This window comes from Oscarella lobularis, chromosome 17, assembly GCF_947507565.1.
Source record: "Oscarella lobularis chromosome 17, ooOscLobu1.1, whole genome shotgun sequence".
Taxonomy (NCBI): Eukaryota; Metazoa; Porifera; class Homoscleromorpha; order Homosclerophorida; family Oscarellidae; genus Oscarella; species Oscarella lobularis.
In genome coordinates, this window is record NC_089191.1 from 2,271,981 (window position 1) to 2,292,304 (window position 20,324).

General features: G+C 43.2%; 1 protein-coding gene and 1 long non-coding RNA gene across 20 annotated transcripts; one reads left to right on the forward strand and one right to left on the reverse strand.

The window, feature by feature from the left end:
- The first annotated feature begins 11,080 nt into the window (after nt 1-11,080).
- On the forward strand, nt 11,081-16,636 carry LOC136197608 (uncharacterized). 13 transcript variants are annotated; one of them, XR_010672535.1, is made up of 15 exons: nt 11,081-11,118; nt 12,626-12,714; nt 12,770-12,868; nt 12,925-13,022; nt 13,081-13,178; nt 13,236-13,332; nt 13,388-13,485; nt 15,251-15,348; nt 15,404-15,504; nt 15,560-15,602; nt 15,668-15,702; nt 15,757-15,832; nt 15,898-15,955; nt 16,002-16,098; nt 16,149-16,636. XR_010672535.1 is itself a non-coding variant. In XM_065987403.1 (13 exons), the coding sequence occupies exons 1-4, from the start codon at nt 14,493-14,495 to the stop codon at nt 14,956-14,958; spliced, it is 321 nt and encodes a 106-aa protein (XP_065843475.1). In that variant the 5' UTR covers nt 14,136-14,492; the 3' UTR covers nt 14,959-15,040; nt 15,106-15,194; nt 15,251-15,348; nt 15,404-15,504; nt 15,560-15,602; nt 15,668-15,702; nt 15,757-15,832; nt 15,898-15,955; nt 16,002-16,098; nt 16,149-16,636. The 13 variants fall into 13 exon arrangements, 4 of the variants coding, with proteins under 4 accessions (XP_065843475.1, XP_065843476.1, XP_065843477.1 ...); XR_010672537.1 differs by lacking the exons at nt 11,081-11,118; nt 13,236-13,332; nt 13,388-13,485 and adding exons at nt 14,789-14,886; nt 14,943-15,040; nt 15,106-15,207 and having other exon boundaries at nt 12,303-12,714; XR_010672536.1 differs by lacking the exon at nt 11,081-11,118 and having other exon boundaries at nt 12,306-12,714; nt 12,770-12,877.
- Nucleotides 16,588-19,734, reverse strand: LOC136197610 (uncharacterized). Of its 7 annotated transcripts, none has more exons than XR_010672547.1 (18): nt 19,662-19,734; nt 19,503-19,610; nt 19,384-19,446; nt 19,223-19,334; nt 19,075-19,175; nt 18,914-19,010; nt 18,788-18,858; nt 18,661-18,740; nt 18,520-18,609; nt 18,401-18,464; nt 18,134-18,347; nt 17,920-18,077; nt 17,557-17,697; nt 17,409-17,487; nt 17,240-17,354; nt 17,077-17,182; nt 16,950-17,019; nt 16,588-16,900 (listed from the first exon to the last, which is right to left on the reverse strand). It is a non-coding gene; the product is annotated as an uncharacterized lncRNA (long non-coding RNA). The 7 variants fall into 7 exon arrangements; XR_010672545.1 differs by having other exon boundaries at nt 18,134-18,353; XR_010672546.1 differs by having other exon boundaries at nt 18,134-18,359.
- Between the last annotated feature and the right edge of the window lie 590 nt (nt 19,735-20,324).

The following is a 20,324-nucleotide window of genomic DNA, read 5'->3' on the forward strand; positions in this document are numbered from 1 at the left end:
TAAATTCTGCATTAATTCAGAATAAATTCTGCATTAATTCAGAATAAATTCTGCATTAATTCAGAATAAATTCTGCATTTAGTCAGAATAAATTCGGGATTAGTTCCGAATAAATTCTGCATTAATTCAGAATAAATTCTGCTTTTATTCAGAATAAGTTCTGCATTAATTCAGAATAAATTCTGCATTAATTCAGAATAAATTTTGCATTTATTCAGAATAAATTCCGCATTTATTCTGCATTAATTTAGAATTTATTTTGCATTTTATCAGAATTAATTCTGCAATAATTCAGAATAAAATCTGAATTAATTCAGAATTAATTCTGAATTAATGCAGAATTTATTCTCAATTAATGCAGAATTTATTCTGAATTATTGCAGAATTTATTCTCAATTAATGCAGATTTTATTCTGAATTAATGCTGAATTTTATTCTGAATTAATGCAGAATAAATTCTTCATTAATTCTTCATTAATTCTACATTAATTCAGTATAAATTCTGAATTAATTCAGAATAAATTCTGAATTAATTCAGAATAAATCCTGCATTAAGTCAGAATAAATTCTGTGTTTATTCAGAGAATGTGAGATTTTTTCGCGATGTTTTAGCGCGCGTTACACTCGAAAAGCCCTGCTCGTCGTTCGTCTCAAGTGCATCGCTTAGCGAGCGAGTTTGAGGTTCTTGATCGACTTCTTGTCGTGTTCCGTCACTTTCTGAACGGTTATTGCTAAGTTTTTCGTCGTCATGGCGTTTCGGGGTGTACGAGCGATCTTTTAGAACGATCGCCGACGTATCGTCGACTCACGACGGAGCGCCTGTCGTTTTCTTCACCTTACATACGATCATGGATGCTTCATGGCAGCATAGCTCTCGTAAAGAATATAGAATGTTGAAAAGAAAGCTGAAGCACCTTGTCTACGTAAGTTCACGATCTTTTATTCTGCATTTCAGAATTAATTCTGTATTTATTCAGAATTAATTCTGCATTAATTCAGAATAAATTCTGCATTAATTCAGAATTAATTCTGAATTAATTCAGAATAAATTCTGCATTAATTCAGAATTAATTCTGAATTAATTCAGAATAAATTCTGCATTAATTCAGAATTAATTCTGAATTAATTCAGAATAAGTTCTGCATTAATTCAGAATAAATTCTGCATTTATTCAGAATAAATTCTGCATTAATTCAGAATAAATTCTGCTTTAATTCAGAATAACTTCTGTATTTATTCAGAATAAATACTGCATTAATTCAGAATAAATTCTGCATTAATTCAGAATAAATTCTTCATTAATTCTTCATTAATTCTACATTAATTCAGTAGAAATTCTGAATTAATTCAAAATAAATTCTGAATTAATTCAGAATCAATTCTGAATTAATTCTGCATTAATTCAGAATAAATTCTGCATTAATTCAGAATAAATTCTGCATTAATTTAGTTTAAATTCCGCATTTATTCAGAATAAATTCGGCATTAGTTCCGAATAAATTCTGCATTAATTCAAAATAAATTCTGCTTTAATTCAGAATAAATTCTGCATTAATTCAGAATAAATTCTGCATTAATTTAGTTTAAATTCCGCATTTATTCAGAATAAATTCAGCATCAGTTCCGAATAAATTCTGCATTAATTCAGAATTAATTCTGAATTAATTCAGAATAAATTCTGCATTAATTCAGAATTAATTCTGAATTAATTCAGAATAAGTTCTGCATTAATTCAGAATAAATTCTGCATTTATTCAGAATAAATTCTGCATTAATTCAGAATAAATTCTGCTTTAATTCAGAATAACTTCTGTATTTATTCAGAATAAATACTGCATTAATTCAGAATAAATTCTGCATTAATTCAGAATTTATTCTGAATTAATGCAGAATTAATTCTGAATAAATACAGAATTAATTCTGAATTAATGCAGAATAAATTCTGAATTAATTCAGAATAAATTCTGAATTAATTCTGCATTAATTCAGAATAAATTCTTAATTAATTCAGAATAAATTCTGCATTAATTCAGAATATATTCTGCATTAATTTAGTTTAAATTCCGCATTTATTCAGAATAAATTCAGCATTAGTTCCGAATAAATTCTGCATTAATTCAGAATAAATTCTGCTTTTATTCAGAATAAGTTCTGCATTAATTCTGAATTAATGCAGAATTAATTCTGAATTTATTCTGAATTAATTCTGCATTAATTCAGAATTGATTCTGCATTTATTCAGAATTAATTTTGTATTAATTCAGAATAAATTCTGCATTAGTTCAGAATAAATTCAGAATTAATTCTGCATTTATTCAGAATTAATTCTGCATTAATTCAGAATAAATTCTGCATTAATTCAGAATAACTTCTGCATTTATTCAGAATAAATTCTGCATTAATTCAGAATAAATTCCGCATTTTTTCTGCATTAATTCAGAATTAATTCAGAATAAATTCTGAATTAATTCTGCATTAATTCAGAATTAATTCTGCATTTATTCAGAATTAAATCTGCATTTATTCAGAATTTGTCCTGGGGACAATTTGTCCCCAGGACAAATTGTCTTGGGACAAATTGTCCTGGGACAATTTGTCCTGGGACAATTTGTCTTGGGGAGAATTTTTCCTGGGGACATTTTGTCCTTGGACAATTTGTCCTGGGGACACTTTTTCCTAGGACAATTTGTCCTTCTCCTATGCCTTTTTCTTTCTCCCTTTTGCCTTTTGCCTTCTCCCTTTTGCCTTTTTCCTTCTCCCTTTGCCTTTTGCCTTCTGCCTTTGCCTTTTGCTTTCTCCCTTTGCCTTTTGCCTTCTCCCTTTGCGTTTTGCCTTCTCCCTTTGCGTTTTGCATTCTCCCTTTTCGTTTTGCCTTCTCCCTTTTCCTTTTTCCTTCTCCCTTTGCCTTTTGCCTTCTCCCTTTGCCTTATGCCTTCTCCCTTTGCCATTTGCTTTCTCCCTTTGCCTTTTGCCTTCTCCCTTTGCGTTTTGCCTTCTCCCTTTGCGTTTTGCCTTCTCCCTTCGCCTTTTGCCTTCTCCCTTTGCCTTTTGCCTTCTCCCTTTTGCCTTTTGCCTTTTCCCTTTGCCTTTTGCCTTTTGCCTTTTGCCTTTTGCCTTTTGCCTTTTGCCTTTTGCCTTTTGCCTTTTGCCTTTTGCCTTTTCCCTTTGCCTTTTGCCTTCTCCCTTTCGCCTTTTGCCTTCTCCCTTTTGCCTTTTGCCTTTTCCCTTTTGCCTTTTCCCTTTTCCCTTTGCCTTTTGCCTTTTCCCTCTGCCTTTTGCCTTCTCCCTTTTGCCTTTTGCCTTCTCCCTTTTGCCTTTTGCCTTCTCCCTTTTGCCTTTTGCCTTCTCCCTTTCCTTTTGCCTTCTCCCTTTGCCTTTTGCCTTCTCCCTTTTGCCTTTTGCCTTCTCCCTTTTGCCTTTTGCCTTTTGCCTTTTGCCTTTTGCCTTTTGCCTTTTGCCTTTTGCCTTTTGCCTTTTGCCTTTTGCCTTTTGCCTTTTGCCTTTTGCCTTTTGCCTTTTCCCTTTGCCTTTTGCCTTCTCCCTTTTGCCTTTTGCCTTCTCCCTTTTGCCTTTTCCTTTTGCCTTCTCCCTTTTGCCTTTTGCCTTTTCCCTTTGCCTTTTGCCTTTTGCCTTTTGCCTTTTGCCTTTTGCCTTTTGCCTTTTGCCTTTTCCCTTTGCCTTTTGCCTTCTCCCTTTTTCCTTTTGCCTTCTCCCTTTTGCCTTTTGCCTTTTGCCTTCTCTCTTTTGCCTTTTGCCTTTTCCCTTTGCCTTTTGCCTTTTGCCTTTTGCCTTTTGCCTTTTGCCTTTTCCCTTTGCCTTTTGCCTTCTCCCTTTTGCCTTTTGCCTTCTCCCTTTTGCCTTTTGCCTTTTGCCTTCTCTCTTTTGCCTTTTGCCTTTTCCCTTTGCCTTTTGCCTTTTGCCTTTTGCCTTTTGCCTTTTGCCTTTTGCCTTTTGCCTTTTGCCTTTTCCCTTTTGCCTTTTGCCTTCTCCCTTTTGCCTTTTGCCTTTTGCCTTTTGCCTTTTGCCTTTTGCCTTTTGCCTTTTGCCTTTTGCCTTTTGCCTTTTGCCTTTTGCCTTTTGCCTTTTGCCTTTTGCCTTTTCCCTTTGCCTTTTGCCTTCTCCCTTTTGCCTTTTGCCTTCTCCCTTTTGCCTTTTCCTTTTGCCTTCTCCCTTTTGCCTTTTGCCTTTTCCCTTTGCCTTTTGCCTTTTGCCTTTTGCCTTTTGCCTTTTGCCTTTTGCCTTTTGCCTTTTCCCTTTGCCTTTTGCCTTCTCCCTTTTGCCTTTTGCCTTCTCCCTTTTGCCTTTTGCCTTTTGCCTTCTCTCTTTTGCCTTTTGCCTTTTCCCTTTGCCTTTTGCCTTTTGCCTTTTGCCTTTTGCCTTTTGCCTTTTCCCTTTGCCTTTTGCCTTCTCCCTTTTGCCTTTTGCCTTCTCCCTTTTGCCTTTTGCCTTTTGCCTTCTCTCTTTTGCCTTTTGCCTTTTCCCTTTGCCTTTTGCCTTTTGCCTTTTGCCTTTTGCCTTTTGCCTTTTGCCTTTTGCCTTTTGCCTTTTCCCTTTGCCTTTTGCCTTCTCCCTTTTGCCTTTTGCCTTCTCCCTTTTGCCTTTTGCCTTCTCCCTTTTGCCTTTTGCCTTCTCCCTTTTGCCTTTTGCCTTCTCCCTTTGCCTTTTGCCTTCTCCCTTTGCCTTTTTCCTTCTCCCTTTGCCTTTTGCCTTCTCCCTTTGCCTTTTGCCTTCTCCCTTTGCCTTTTGCCTTCTCCCTTTGCCTTTTGCCTTCTCCCTTTGCCTTTTGCCTTCTCCCTTTGCCTTTTGCCTTCTCCCTTTGCCTTTTGCCTTCTCCCTTTGCCTTTTGCCTTCTCCCTTTGCCTTTTGCCTTCTCCCTTTGCCTTTTGCCTTCTCCCTTTGCCTTTTGCCTTCTCCCTTTGCCTTTTGCCTTCTTCTGAATAAATGCTGCATTTATTCAGAATAAATGCTGCAATTATTCTGACAAAATGCTGCATTTATTGTGAATAATGCTGCATTTATTCTGAACAGAAAACACATTCAGTACCTTCAACAGAAAACATATTGAGTACCTACAAAACACATTGAGTACCTACAACAGAAAACACATTGAGTACCTACAACAGAAAACACATTGAGTACCTTCAACAGAAAACATATTGAGTACCTTCAACAGAAAACATATTGAGTACCTACAACAGAAAACACATTGAGTACCTACAACAGAAAAGACATTGAGGAAATTTGAATTTGAATGCACATGTTTTCATTTGAATCCACATTGCCTCAAGTAAGTGCACAGGCTCTCAATTGAATGCACAGGCTTTCATTTGAATGCACAGGCTTTCATTTGAGTGCACAGGCTTTCATTTGAATGCACAGACTTTCATCTGAATGCACAAGCTTTCATTTGAATGCAGAGGCTTTCATTTGAATGCACAGGCTTTCATATGAATGCACAGGCTTTCATTTTAATGCACAGGCTTTTATTTGAATTCACATGTTTTCGTTTTCATTCAATTTCATTCATTATGAGAGACCCGTTGGCTAGGCCCTGTAATTTCGCTGTAATTTATTACAAGAGAGAACCGTTGGCTAACCCCCTGTAATTTCGCTGTAGTTTATTATAAGAGAGACCCGTTGGCTAGCCCCCTGTAAATTCGCTGTAATTTATTACAGGAGAGACCCGTTGGCTAGCCCCCTGTGATTTCGCTGTAATTTATTACAAGAGAGACCCGTTGGCTAGCCCCCTGTGATTTCGCTGTAATTTATTACAAGAGAGACCCCTTGGCTAGCCCTCTCTAATTTCGCTGTAATTTATTACAGGAGAGACCCGTTGGCTAGCCCCCTGTGATTTCGCTGTAATTTATTACAGGAGAGACCCGTTGGCTAGCCCCCTGTAATTTCGCTGTAATTTATTAGAGGAGAGACCCGTTGGCTAGCCCCTGTAATTTCGCTGTAATTTATTACAGGAGAGACCCTTTGGCTAACCCCTGTAGTTTCGCTCTAATTTATTACAGGAGATACCCTTTGGCTAACCCCTGTAATTTCGCTGTAATTTATTACAGGAGAGACCCGTTGGGCCCTCAACTTTATCTTCAATGCCTTAGAATCGAAGTTTAGGCCCTCAACTTTATCTTCAGGGCCTTAGAAACAGAGTTTAGGCCTTCAACTTTATCTTTAGCTCCTTAGAATCAAAGTTTAAGCCCTTAACTTTATCTTTAGGTCCTTTGAATCAAAGTTTAGGCCCTCATCTTTATCTTCAGAACCTTAAAATCGAAGTTTATGCCCTCAACTTTATCTTCAGGGCCTTACAATCAAAGTTTAGGCCCTCATCTTTATCTTCAGGGCCTTAGAATCGAAGTTTATGCCCTCAACTTTGTCTTCAGGGCCTTAGAATCAATTTTTAGGCCCTCAACTTATCTTCAGGTCCTTGGAATCAAAGTTTAGGCCCTCAACTTTATCTTCACAACCTTAGAATCAAAGTTTAGGCCCTCAACTTTATCTTCAGGGCCTTAGAATCAGAGTTTAGGCCCTCAACTTTATCTTCAGGTCCTTAGAATCAAAGTTTAGGCCCTCAACTTTATCTTCAGGTCCCTAGAATCAAAATTTAGGCCCTCAACTTTATCTTCAAATCCTTAGAATCAAAGTTTAGGCCCTCAACTTTATCTTCAGGTCCTTAGAATCAAAGTTTAGTCTCTCAACTTTATCTTCAGGTCCTTAGAATCAAAGTTTAGGCCCTCAACTTTATCTTCAGGCTCTTAGAATCAGAGTTTTGGCCATGAACTTTATCTTCAGGCTCTTAGATTCAAAGTTTAGGCCCTCAACTTTATCTTCAGGTCCTTAGAATCAGAGTTTTGGCCCTGACCTTTATCTTCAGGCCCTTAGAATCAATGTTTGGGCCTTCAACTTTATCTTCAGGGTCTTAGAATTAGAGTTTAGGCCCTCAACTTTATCTTCAGGGCCTTAGCTAGCCCGTGTAAGTTCGCTGTAATTTATTACAGGAGAGACCCGATGGCTAACCCCCTGTAATTTCGCTGTAATTTATTACAGGAGATACCCGTTGGCTAACCCCGTGTAATTTCGATGTAATTTTTGGGAGAAATTGTCCCCAGGACAAATTGTCCCAGGACAAATTCTCCTGGGGCAATTTGTCCTGGGACAATTTGTCCTGGGGACAATTTGTCCTAAAGACAATTTGTCCTGGGACAATTTGTTCTGGGGACAATTTATCCAGGGACAATTTGTCCTGGGGACAATTTATCCTGGGACAATTTGTCCTGGGGACAATTTGTCCTTGGTCAATTTGTCCTGGGGACAATTGGTCCTGGCACAATTTGTCCTGGGACAATTTGTCCTGGGACAATTTGTCCTGGGGACAAATTGTCCCTCTTCGAATATTCCCGAAACCGCTCTGTACGTGTTGCCTTGCCATTCTATAGGCGTAGCAATATGAAACCCCGATTGTTAAGAGTTTATTTATGACGTCACCATGTTAAACCGGTGTGGTCACGTGCTTATGTTAGCGCGAGCGTCTCGTTTCGAAGAAACACGGTTTCTGGCTCGTTTTCGACGATGCGAAGGTCCGAGCGACGTCAAAAGGTAAGTAGTAGATAGTTTCGAAGCAGTTTAGAGCGTTCGTCGCCCGCTGAGTACGTACACCGCGGGCCAGAATATCTACACCGCTTTCCGTAATATATATACACCGCCTGGCGGAATATATACACCGCCTGCTGGCGGAGTACTTACACCGCCTGCCAGATTATCTACACCGCCTGCCGGAATACACCGCCTGCCGGAATATATACACCGCCTCTGGCGGAGTACGTACACCGCCTGCGAGAATATATAAAACCGCCTGCCGGCGGAGTACGTACACCGCCTGCCAGAATATAAACACCGCCTGCCGGCGGAGTACGTACACTGCCTGCCAGAATATATACACCGCCTGCCAAAATATCTACACCGCCTGGTGGAATATATTCACCGCCTTCTGGTGGAGTACGTTCACCGCCTGCCGGAATATCTACACCGCCTGCCGGAATACATACACCGCCTGCTGGCGGAGTACGTACACTGCCTGCCAGAATATATACACCGCCTGCCAAAATATCTACACCGCCTGCCGGAATATATACACCGCCTTCTGGTGGAGTACGTTCACCGCCTGCCGGAATATCTACACCGCCTGCCGGAATATATACACCGCCTTCTGGCGGAGTAATTACAACGCCTGCCAGAATATCTACACCGCCTTCTGGCTAAGTACGTACACCGCTTTCCGGAATATATACACCGCCTGCCGGAATATATACACCGCCTGCTGGCGGAGTACGTACACCGCCTGCCAGAATATATACACCGCCTGCCGGAATACACCGCCTGCCGGAAGATATACACCGCCTGCTGGCGGAGTACGTACATTGCCTGTCGGAATATATACACCGACTGCCGGCGGAGTACGCAAACCGCCTGCCGGAATATCTACGCAGCCTGCCGGCGGAGTACGTACACCGCTTTCCGACAGAGTACGTACACCGCCTGCCAGAATATATACACCGCCTGCCAGATTATATACACCGCCTACCGGCGGAGTACGTACACCGCCTGCTGGCGGAGTACGTACACCGCTTGCCGGAATATTTACACCGCCTGCCGGAATATATACACCGCCTGCTGGCGGAGTACGTACACCGCCTTCTGGCTGAGTAATTACACCGCCTGCCTGAATATATACACCGCCTGCCTGAATATATACACCGCCTGCCGGAATATATACACCGCCTGCCGGCGGAAAACGTACCCCGCCTGCCAGAATATATACACAGCCTGCCGGCGGAGTACGTACACCGCCTGTCAAAATTTCTACACCGCTTCCCGGCGGAGTACGTACACCGCCTGCCGGAATATATACTGTCGCGAATCTGGTCTCGATGCGGGTCGGATGAGCGCTCAGTCGTTTTATTCTTAGTCGGTCGCACACACTCACTCGACGCTACACTACACCGGACAACACTAACTGAACTAACTAATCACACGCGTACAGACTATTATAACCTACAAGGGAGGGGCCATTATCGTCACGGGCTGCAGTCCCGGACGACAATTTCCCACAATACGCCGTCTGCCGGCGGAGTACGTACACCGCCTGCCGGAATATATACAACGCCTGCCGGAATATTTACACCGCCTGCCGGAATATATACACCGCCTGCCGGCGGAGTACGTACCCCGCCTGCCAGAATATATACACCGCCTGCCGGCCGAGTACGTACACCTCCTGCCAGAATATCTACACCGCCTCCTGGCGGAGTACGTACACCGCTTTCTGGAATATATACACCGCCTGCCGGAATATATACACCGCCTGCTGGCGAAGTACGTACACCGCCTGCGAGAATATATACACCGCCTGCCGGCGGAGTACGTACACCGCCTGCCAAAATATCTACACCGCCTGCTGTCGGAGTACGTACACCGCTCGCCGGAATTTATACACCGCCTGCCGGAATATATACACCGCCCGCTGGCTGAGTACGTACACCGCTTGCCGGAAAATATACACCGCCTTCTGGCTGAGTACTTACATCGCCTGTCAGAATATATACACCGCCCTCCTGAATATATACACCGCCTGCCGGAATATGTACACCGCCTGCCGGCGGAGTACGTACCCCGCCTGCCAGAATATATACACAGCCTGCCGGCGGAGTACGTACACCGCCTGTCAGAATATCTACACCGCCTGCCGGCGGAGTACGTACACCGCCTGCCGGAATATATACTGTCGCGAATCTAGTCTCGATGCGGGTCGGATGAGCGCTCAGTCGTTTTATTCTTAGTCGGTCGCACACACTCACTCGACGCTACACTACACCGGACAACACTAACCCAACTAACTAATCACACGCGTACAGACTATTATAACCTACTAGGGAGGGGCCATTATCGTCACGGGCTGCAGTCCCGGACGACAATTTCCCACAATACACCGTCTGCCGGCGGAGTACGTACACCGCCTGCCGGAATATATACAACGCCTGCCGGAATATATACACCGCCTGCCGGAATATATACACCGTCTGCTGGCGAAGTACTTACACCGCCTGCCAGAATATCTACACCGCCTGCTGGCGGAGTACGTACACCGCTTGCCGGAAAATTTTCACCGCCTGCTGGCTGAGTGCTTACACCGCCTGCCAGAATGTATACACCGCCAGCCGGAATATTTACACCGCCTGCCGGAATATGTACACCGCCTGCCGGAATATATACACCGCTTGCTGGCGGATTACGTACACCGCCTGCCAGAATATATACACCCCCTGTAATATCCCTGTAATTTATTACAGGAGAGACACGTTGGGTAACCCCCTGTAATTTCCCTGTAATTTTTTTGAGAATTTGTTCTGTTCTGGGGACAATTTGTCCTGGGGACAATTTGTCCTGGGGACAATTGGTCCTGTGATAATTTGTTCTATGACAATTTGTTTTGGGGACAATTTGTCCTGGGGAAATTTTGTCCTAGGACAATTTGTCCTGGGACAATTTCTCCTTGGGACAATTTGTGCTGGGGACAATTTGTCCTGGGACAATTTGTCCTGGGGACAATTTGTCCTTGGGACAATTTGTCCTGGGACAATTTGTCCTGGGGACAATTTTGTCCTGGGACAATTTGTCCTGGGACAATTTTTCCTTGGGACAATTTTTCTTGGGACAAATTTTCCTGGCACAATTTGTCCTGGGACAATTTGTCCTGGCACAATTTGTCCTGGGACAATTTGTCCTGGGACAATTTTTCCTGGGTCAATTTGTCCTGGGACAATTTGTCCTGGGACAATTTGTCCTGGGGACAATTTTTCCTGGGACAATTTGTCCGTGGACAGTTTGTCCTGGGGACAAATTACACTCGTCCAATCTTCGCGAAACCGCTCTGTACGTGTTTCCGTGCCATTCTATAGGCGTAGCAGTTTGAAACCCCGATTTGTAATAGTTTATTTATGACGTCACATTGTTAAACCCGTGAGGTCACGTGGTTATGTTAGCGCGCGCGTCCCCTTTCGAAGAAACACTGTTTCTGGCTCGTTTTCTACGATGCGAAGGTCCGAGCGACGTCAAAATGTAAGTAGTAGATAGTTACGAAGCAGTTTTAGAGCGTTCGTCGCCCGCGGAGCGCGCGTACGAACGCGTCGCGTCGCCAAGTTGTGGCGCGAGCTTCGAATAGTGAATTTTTCGTTTCGAATGGCTTCAAAACGAAGGATTCGAGACGGTTTAGAACGTTTTGCGACGCGAAGCGTCGCTTTCGGCGTCGTTTTTGCCGAATTAATGTGTCCGTAAAAGGGGGCGTGTTCCCTTTCTTTCGCACGTGCTCTACGGCAAACGGCGACTCGAATGCCGTCGAGTGGCGGCAATTTGTAAACTGCACCATATGCCCTCTCGATCGAAGTGCCGCTTATCGTCGTACGACGCGCCGTCGCGGAGTGGCGGCACGGTTAAGGTGGTGTCGTTTACGGTGTACGCGCGTAGGCGTATTGTTTGTTTTGCTTAATTTTATGTCAAAAATTGGCGAAAATTGGTAAACGTTGTACCAGGTTTTATTTGTGAGACCACGACGAATCGAATGGCACCGGTGCGGTGCTCGTGCGACGTCTCCTTGCAGAGTTGTGCGCTTTTTCACGAAACGAGTCGCGAATTGGAAAATCGATTTTTGTCCTTCGATTTTCTGCGCCGTGCAGTCGCTTCTGCTGCCGTTTTTTTGGTTTTTTGAGGAGGATTTGGGATGGCTGAAAGGCACGAAAAGGTTTTTTTCGCGTGCGATCGAAATTTGGTCAAAATTTCCCTAAATCCAACTTTTGCGTTTCGGACTCGTTTCGAACGTCTCGTAGAAGTCTTTCCCTTCATCGTAGAGCACTGTGGTTTGGAATTTGGCGACAATTTGTCCTGGTGACAATTTGTCCTGGGACAATTTGTCCTGGGAGAATTTTTCATGCATTCGAAGTTTCGAACCCGCCGTTCGAACGTTCGAACCCCCATTCGAACGTTCGAACGTTCGAACCCCTATTCGAACGTTCGAACCCTTATTCGAACGTTCGAACCCCCCGTTCGGACGTTCGATCCTCCCATTCGAACGTTTGAACCCCCATTCGAACTATCGAACCCCTGTTCGAACGTTCCAACTTCCGTTCGAACGTTCGAACCTCGTTCAAAAGTTCGAACCTCCCTTTCGAACGTTCGAACCCCTTGTTAGAACGTTTGAACCCCCATTCGAACGTTCGAACCCCTTGTTAGAACGTTTGAACCCCCATTCGAACGTTCGAACCCCCTGTTCGAACGTTCGAAGGCCTATTCGAACGTTCGAACCCTATGTTAGAACGTTCGAACCCCCATTCGAACTTTCGAACCATTCTGTTCGAACGTTCGAACCCCCATTCGAACGTTCGAACCCCTATTCATACGTTCGAACACCTCGTTCGAACGTTCGATGCTTCATTCCACGTTCGAACGTTCGAATCCTCGTTCGAACGTTCAATTCCCTTTTCGAATCCTCGTTCGAACGTTCGAGAGAAGTGTTGAAATGAGCAGAAAGAAAAGTGTGGGGATGAGGAGAAAGATAAGTGCGTGTACATAGGAATGGGAGGAACGAGGACAAGACCAAGGGACGCGAGGGAGAAGAGGAACAAGCGAGCAAGGAGAAGGAGGAATATCAAGGGATCGACGGCATGTGATGGAGGTAGAGTTTTAGTAATTAAGGAGTTTCTAATTCGTTTTCTAGAATGTGGAAGACTGTAAGGAAGAAGGATATGAACAAGGGACGCGAGTGGGAAGGACGGAAAAGTTATCAGGAGGAAGGACGACTATCTAGGGATCAAAGGTGTGTGATGTAGGTAGATTTTGAGCAATTGAGGAGTCCCTAATTCGTTTCTTTAGATGTGTAAGAGTTTAAGGAACAAGGATACGAGCAAGGGACGCGAATAGGAAGGAAGGAAAAACAATCAGGGTGAAGGACGACTATCAAAGGATCAAAGGTATGTGTGATGTAGGTAGAATTTTAGTTATTGAGGAGTCCCTAATTTGTTTCTTTAGATGTGTAAGAGTGTAAGGAACAAGGATACAAGCAAGGGACGCGAATAGGAAGGAGGAAAAAACAATCAGGATGAAGGACGACTATCAAAGGATCAAAGGTATGTGATGTAGGTAGAGTTTTAGTTATTGAGGAGTTCTCTAAATTTTTTTTTTAGATGTGTAAGAGTGTAAGAAGGAAGGATACAAGCAAGGGACGCGAATGAGAAGGAGGGAAAAACAATCAGGATGAAGGACGACTATCAAAGATCAAAGGTATGTGATGTAGGTAGAGTTTTAGTTATTGAGGAGCCTCTAATTTGTTTTTTAGATGTGTCAGAGTGTAAGGAGGAAGGATACAAGCAAGGAACGCGAATGAGAAAGAAGGAAAAACAATCAGAAGGAAGGACGACTATCTAGGGAGCAAAGGTATGTGATGTAGGTAGAATTTAAGTTATTGAGGAGTCTCTAATTTGTTTTTTTAGATGTGTAAGAATGTAAGGAAGAAGGATACGAGCAAGGGGGACACGAGTGGGAAGGAAGGTTGTCCTGGGGACAATTTGTCCTGTGGTCAATTTGTCCTGGGGACAATTTGTCCTGGGAGAATTTGTCCCCTGGACAATTTGTCCTGGGACAATTTGTCATGCATTCGAACTTTCGAACCCCCGTTTGAACGTTCGAACCCCCATTCGAACGTTCGAACGTTCAAACCCCTATTCAAACGTTCGAACCCCGTTCGGACGTTCGAACCTCCCATTCGAACGTTCGAACCCCCATTCGAACGTTCGAACCCCTATTCGAACGTTCGAACCTCCGTTCGAACGTTCAAACCCCCGTTCGAACGTTTGAACTCCGTTCGAACGTTCGAACCCCCATTCGAACGTTCGAACCCACGTTCGAACGTTCGAACCCCCATTCGAACGTTCGAACCTCCCGTTCAAACCCTTATTCGAACGTTCGAACCCCATTCGAACGTTCAAACCCCCATTCGAACTTTCGAACCCCTTGTTCGAACGTTCGGACCCTCCGTTCGAACGTTCGAACCCTCCGTTAGAACGTAAGAACCGCCATTCGAACGTTCGAACCCCCTGTTCGAACGTTCGAACCCCCATTCGAACGTTCGAACCCCTATTCGAACGTTCGAACCCTCCGTTAGAACGTTTGAACCCCCATTCGAACTTTCGAACCCTTCTGTTCGAACGTTCGAACCCCTATACGAACGTTCGAACCCCTATTCGAACGTTCGAACCCCTATTCGAACGTTCGAACCCCTCGTTCGAACGTTCGATTCCCCATTCCACGTTCGAACGTTCGAATCCTCGTTCGAACGTTCAATTCCCCGTTCGAATCCTCGTTCGAACGTTCGAGAAAAGTGTTGAAATGAGCAGAAAGAAAAGTGTGGGGATGAGGAGAAAGATAAGTGCGTGTACATAGGAATGGGAGGAACGAGGACAAGACCAAGGGACGCGAGGGAGAAGAGGAACAAGCGAGCAAGGAGAAGGAGGAATATCAAGGGATCAACAGCATGTGATGGAGGTAGAGTTTTAGTAATTAAGGAGTTTCTAATTCGTTTTCTAGATGTGGAAGACTGTAAGGAAAAAGGATATGAACAAGGGACGCGAGTGGGAAGGACGGAAAAGTTATCAGGAGGAAGGACGACTATCTATGGATCAAAGGTGTGTGATGTAGGTAGAATTTAAGTTATTGAGGAGTCTCTAATTCGTTTTTTTAGATGTGTAAGAGTTTAAGGAAGAAGGATACCAGCAAGGGACACGAGTGGGAAGGAAGGAAAAGCAATCAGGAGGGAGAACGACTATCAAAGGATCAAAGGTATGTGATGTAGGTAGAATTTTAGTTATTGAGGAGTCTCTAATTCGTTTTTTTAGATGTGTCAGAGTCTAAGGAGGAAGGACACAAGCAAGGGACGCGAATAGGAAAGAGGGAAAATCAATCAGGAGGGAGGATGACTATCAAAGGATCAAAGGTATGTGATGTAGGTATAGTTTTAGTTATTGAGGGGTCTCTAATTTGTTTTTTTATATGTGTCAGAGTGTAAGGAAGAAGGATGCGAGCAAGGGACGCGAGTGGGAAGGAAGGAATTATGATCAGGAGGGAGGATGACTATCAAGGCATCGACGGCATGTTATGGAGGTAGAGTTTTAGTAATTAAGGAGTATCTAATTCGTTTTTTTAGATGTGTAAGAGTGTAAGGAAGAAGGATACGAGCAAGGGACACGAGTGGGAAGGAAGGAATTATGATCAGGAGGGAGGATGACTATCGAGGGAGCAAAGGTATGTGATATAGGTAGAGTTGTAGCTATTGAGAAGTCTCTAATTCATTTTTTAGGTGTGTAAGGGTGTAAGGAGGAAGGATACGAGCAAGGGACGCGAGTGGGAAGGAAGGAATTATGATCAGGAGGAGGGAGGGCTGTCTAGGGGGGATCGATGGTAAGTGATGTAGTTTTAGCTTGTTGAATCATCATTTCTAATTAATTTTCTCTAGGTAGATTATATGGGTGTGGGTGGTGATGGGGTTAATTTCTCGGGTAAGTAACGTAGATAGGAGAGATCATTCTTCAATGATTCCGTAGCATCTTTTCCTTCCTTTTAGAAGGACAATCGGCGCCTTGGAAGTTTCCCACCAAGGTGAACCTCTCTTCAAATTTTCTTAGACGTATTTGGCCTATGATTTCTCATTAGGTACGTCTGATGTCGTCACTACTCCCCTGGAATCGTCGCCAGCACCGACTTTCGTCGATGCCGACGTCGTCACAAGGTAAGTAACGTAGACAGTAGAGATCATTTTTCAATGATTCCCTAACATCTTTTCCTTCCTTTTAGGAAGACATTCGTAGGAAGTAGGAAGAGCGAGGATCGATGAAAGGAGTTACAGTATGAGGTACGGATTCTATTCTTAGGTTTCATTTTTAATTTCTTTCGGTTAGGAGAAGGCTATTGGAAGAGAGAGGAGAACGTATGGGAATGGATATGGGAGGAGGACAAACACAATAGGAAGAGCGAGGATCGATGAAAAGAGTTACAGTATGTAGTACGGATTCTATTCATAGGTTTTATTTTTAAGATGTCTTTAGTTGTTCGAGACGTTTATTCGCTCAAGACTTTGGCGGACGCCAGGTACTTTTCTTTGTTTTCCCCTTTGTCAATTGTTTTACCGTGTAGTTGTTCCTCCAATCCGACGAGGCAGACGCAGCCATCCCTCTGTGGCCAAGAGCGATAAATAGGCCATACCTCTGCAGAGGCTATCGAGTTGCCTCCCCGCGTAAGGAAGAGCACTGGCGGGTAAATCAGTGACGCCCCTTGGAATTGCACCTGTGAGTGGACTGACATCCCAGCTGCCACTTTCACAGTCCAAGGCTCGGAGCCAGGAGGTTAAACGGGCTCACCCTCCGCGGGGGAGTATGGAGTGACCCCACGAGTCCTTTGACTCACAGCAGGTGCCCACCTGGCCTTGCCTCCCATGTGGGGCGAGGGGGTGGATGGAGGAGAGGGGAAACTCTGTTTAAATTTTGTATCTACATCCGGGACTTTATTCAAATAAAATTTGACATGACTCACTCTACTTTATTGTGTGTACGGCCCTACCTACTTTCCACGCGCCTAACTAGGACCACGTGAGACGCGAGGGCGCGTGATTGTATTATGCGCCTACTAATCTAAAAAAGTAAAAAATACGTTAACTAAAATAATGTCCTTTTTCTCTTCTTCTCTCCTTCGTCTGCGTGCGTGCAATGGCAATGGCACTGACAAAACTTTTCAATGTAGATTACGACAAGATTGTTAGCACTTGAAATCATGTCTTTTTGATGGGCATATTTATACGCGTCTATATGGATTGAGATGATGTGCTGATGCAGCTGGTGTCTCGTTTTTACCTCAAGTCGTGATGCCAAGCGTTTGCTCAACGTAGCGTTAGACAATCGCCTTGAAAGCCTTAGCAGCAGCCTAAGCGAGGATCGCCGATTCAGTTCTAAAATGCACACAAATAACTCGCCTCGTCACCTTTCTTGAAAACGTCGAACGTACAGCGTCACATTCTTCCTTCTTCAAATTTCTTGCCTTTATCTCTCTCTCGTTGTCTGCTTTCTAATTCCTCTTGGGCTTGCGTCTACACATTCCCTTCCTCCTTCTCCATACCATACAATATTCCCACAATGAATTTTACCGTCTAAGTTTGAATTGATCTCTTATCATTTCAGCCAGCTTCTTGTATCATCTTTCACAAGTGTCATGTGACAGACGTGATATTCTTCGAAGTCTCGTTGTCTGCTTTCTAATTCCTGTATGCCTTTTATTCTTCTTTCAGCCTTATACATTACTGTATCGACACGTACATCTTTTCTTTCTGCCATTTCTTTTCCTACGTGAGTATTCCTCCTTCATCCTTCCGCTTTCAAATGTTCACCGCCGCCACTAAAAAAGCACCCAGACTGTCTGTTAGGGAACGACTACACACTGTCTGAACGCTGATGCTCTACTCACTTCTAAGCGTTGATCAGCTTGTGAACACGGAAATGGAATTTACGTTCATTCGATATGAAGAGAATTGGGTCAATGATACAAAGTGGGGATACGGTCTATTGACCTTTTCCGATAATTCAAAGTATGAGGGACACTTTCGGGCTAATTATAAGCACAGACTCGGAAAATTGATGAGTTCAGATGCTACTAAGTCGGGATTATTCAGCTATGGAAAACTAATAAAGGAGGAAGATTTTCAAATCTAAATAGATCCTCTATTACAACAATCAAATGAGTAGAGAGAGTCTTCTTCGATTTTTAATTAAATTATGTGGGTGCAAAAACCCTTTTCCTCCCTGGTTGTATTATAATATTAGGGCTCACCACGTGAATTTGTAAGCGTTGATTTCCATTGGATCGATATGAACGGCGGCACGATCTTCTCCAATAACTTCTTCCTTCCTTTTCTTTTGCTACTGTAAGGACAAGGACGTTGCAACGATCGATTGAATAGAGTTATGGAATATTTTCCCAAGTAAAATCTAAAATTACGTAAGTAGAACGGACTTTTTCTTTTACACATACACACGTGACCCACTTTTCCTTGCGAGAAAGAACATTGGTCTCGTTGAACGAGAGGATATCGACAGTCGTATCCTTTTCGATGGAGCAAAAAGGCCTGAAGTCTTTTGATTCGCTGCGCTGACGAAGTAGCAAATTGGCAAGCGAATGCATGAGACGCATTTGCGAGAGACGAGCCAATTTGAGAAGAAGAAAGAAATTGGAGGCGGTGATTTTGTTGTCCTTTACGCCTTCACCTAAACCTCGAGGAGGGATGAGTGTACTGCCTGCTTCCATAGGTCACCTTAATCTTTAGTAAGATAATAGACTTGAAATCCAAAGGCAGCAACTTCAACTGGAAAGCAAATCTATAGATAAGATAATAATAATCATAGATGTCTAATTAATTAGTTAGCGCTCTACTTTGTATTTATCTCTTCTTGATACAGAATTTGGAGTGGTCCAAACCAGATTGACTTGACTCTGAATAGGATTCATTTTTTCACATTTTACCTAAACAAAAATTAAGGTTGAAAAATTGAATTCTTCTACTTTCTTTGGTACAATAGCGTGAAAATCGGAAATTTTGAAGACAAAGAACTTGGTTGCGTTTTTGCTCCAATGAATTATAAAAGTAGACAGCTCTAGAGAGAGAGATAACGTCATATACTCTAAAAATAAATCTTTGTACTGTGGAGATTCCGAAATTTGAATTGTTTTTGATTCTTGCAAAGAGTCTTGATACTCTCTGACGACGTCTCCCTAAGAAAAGATAAGAGAAGAGTTACGTATATAAGGAGGAGATTATCTATTTTACCATTTCAAAATGTAATGAGTCTAGGAAGGACGACTTATCTTTAGCCAAAAGAAATTGTGCTGATTGCTTGATAACGTTATGCGCTCCATTGAGCGCACTGATATAAGGTAATAAATAATAAATAAATAATTATAGTTGGATAATTGATGGTGTGCACTGACTTGTTTCCGTAGTCAATGACAACGGCAGCTTTTGCCGTTCCCGTGACGGCGTTATGATGCTGAAAAATTGAAAAAACTGTAGATACTGATAGCACCTTTTTCTGCCAAAAAATTAATGAATACAAATAGAATAAGTGTCAGTGATTACCTTCACTGTCCAGTCCTGCAACTACGTTGTAAAAATAATGGCATGTAATAGAGAATCGTCGAAAGCATGTGAGCAACGGCACGACAAACTCATCAATTCATGAGGGGGGCATCTATACACGGACGATTAACGTGGTGATGGAGCGAGTGGCCCGTTCTTACCTCAAGTCGTCATGCAAAGCGCTTGTCTAACGATCACAGCAGCCGAAAATCGTCGAATCAGTCCTAAAATGCACACAAACAAGTCGAATTGGCACCTTTATCGATAAATTCCAACGTACAGCGTGTAAATCTTCGGCACGTAACGAGAACGAATGCGAAATCCTTCGCTGAGGCGCGTGTCGATCGCGAAAAGAGCAAAATCGTCGCTCGAAACGCCGAAAGTCGTTCTACATCGATCGCTGAGTAGCGAAAACGTCCCAACGAGTCATTCTTCGTACCCGCCGTTGAGAACGTAAGGAGAAAACCTCGCTGTCTTCGATTTTATCGATGAGCACGCGCAGTGCTATTAGGTGATCACGCGCAGCGATAAACGGAACCAAAGCGGAAAGAAGACGTCGAAAGGAAGACGAAGAACGTAGCGCGCTAGCACCTTTAGCAAGTGGGGCCACCAATGGGGTACTCGAATGGAGATGAGGCCCCTCGTTGGGATCTTCGCTGCTATATGAAGAACGATGAAGAAACGAAGCTCAACGCCTATTTCGCAGTGCCGGCAACAGCGCAAAAGGTAAGAAAATGCCCAAGAGTCACGCGATCACGCAGAAAGATCACCCGCGCGCCGCGAAAACGAAAAAGCAAAGAAACGCCTTCGCTCTCCTAGCCTAAGTTAGTACCATACGACAGATATTGGAGGTCACTCTAATACCATACGACAGATATTGGAGGTCTCCCTAGTACCATGCGGAAGATATTTGAGGTCTCCTTAGTACCATTCGACAGATATTTGAGGTCTCTCTAATACCATACCACAGATATTGGAGGTCTCTCTAATACCATACGACAGATAGTGGAGGTCTCTCTAATACCATACGACAGATATTGGAGGTCTCCCTAGTACCATACGACAGATATTGGAGGTCTCTCTAATACCATACGACACTTAT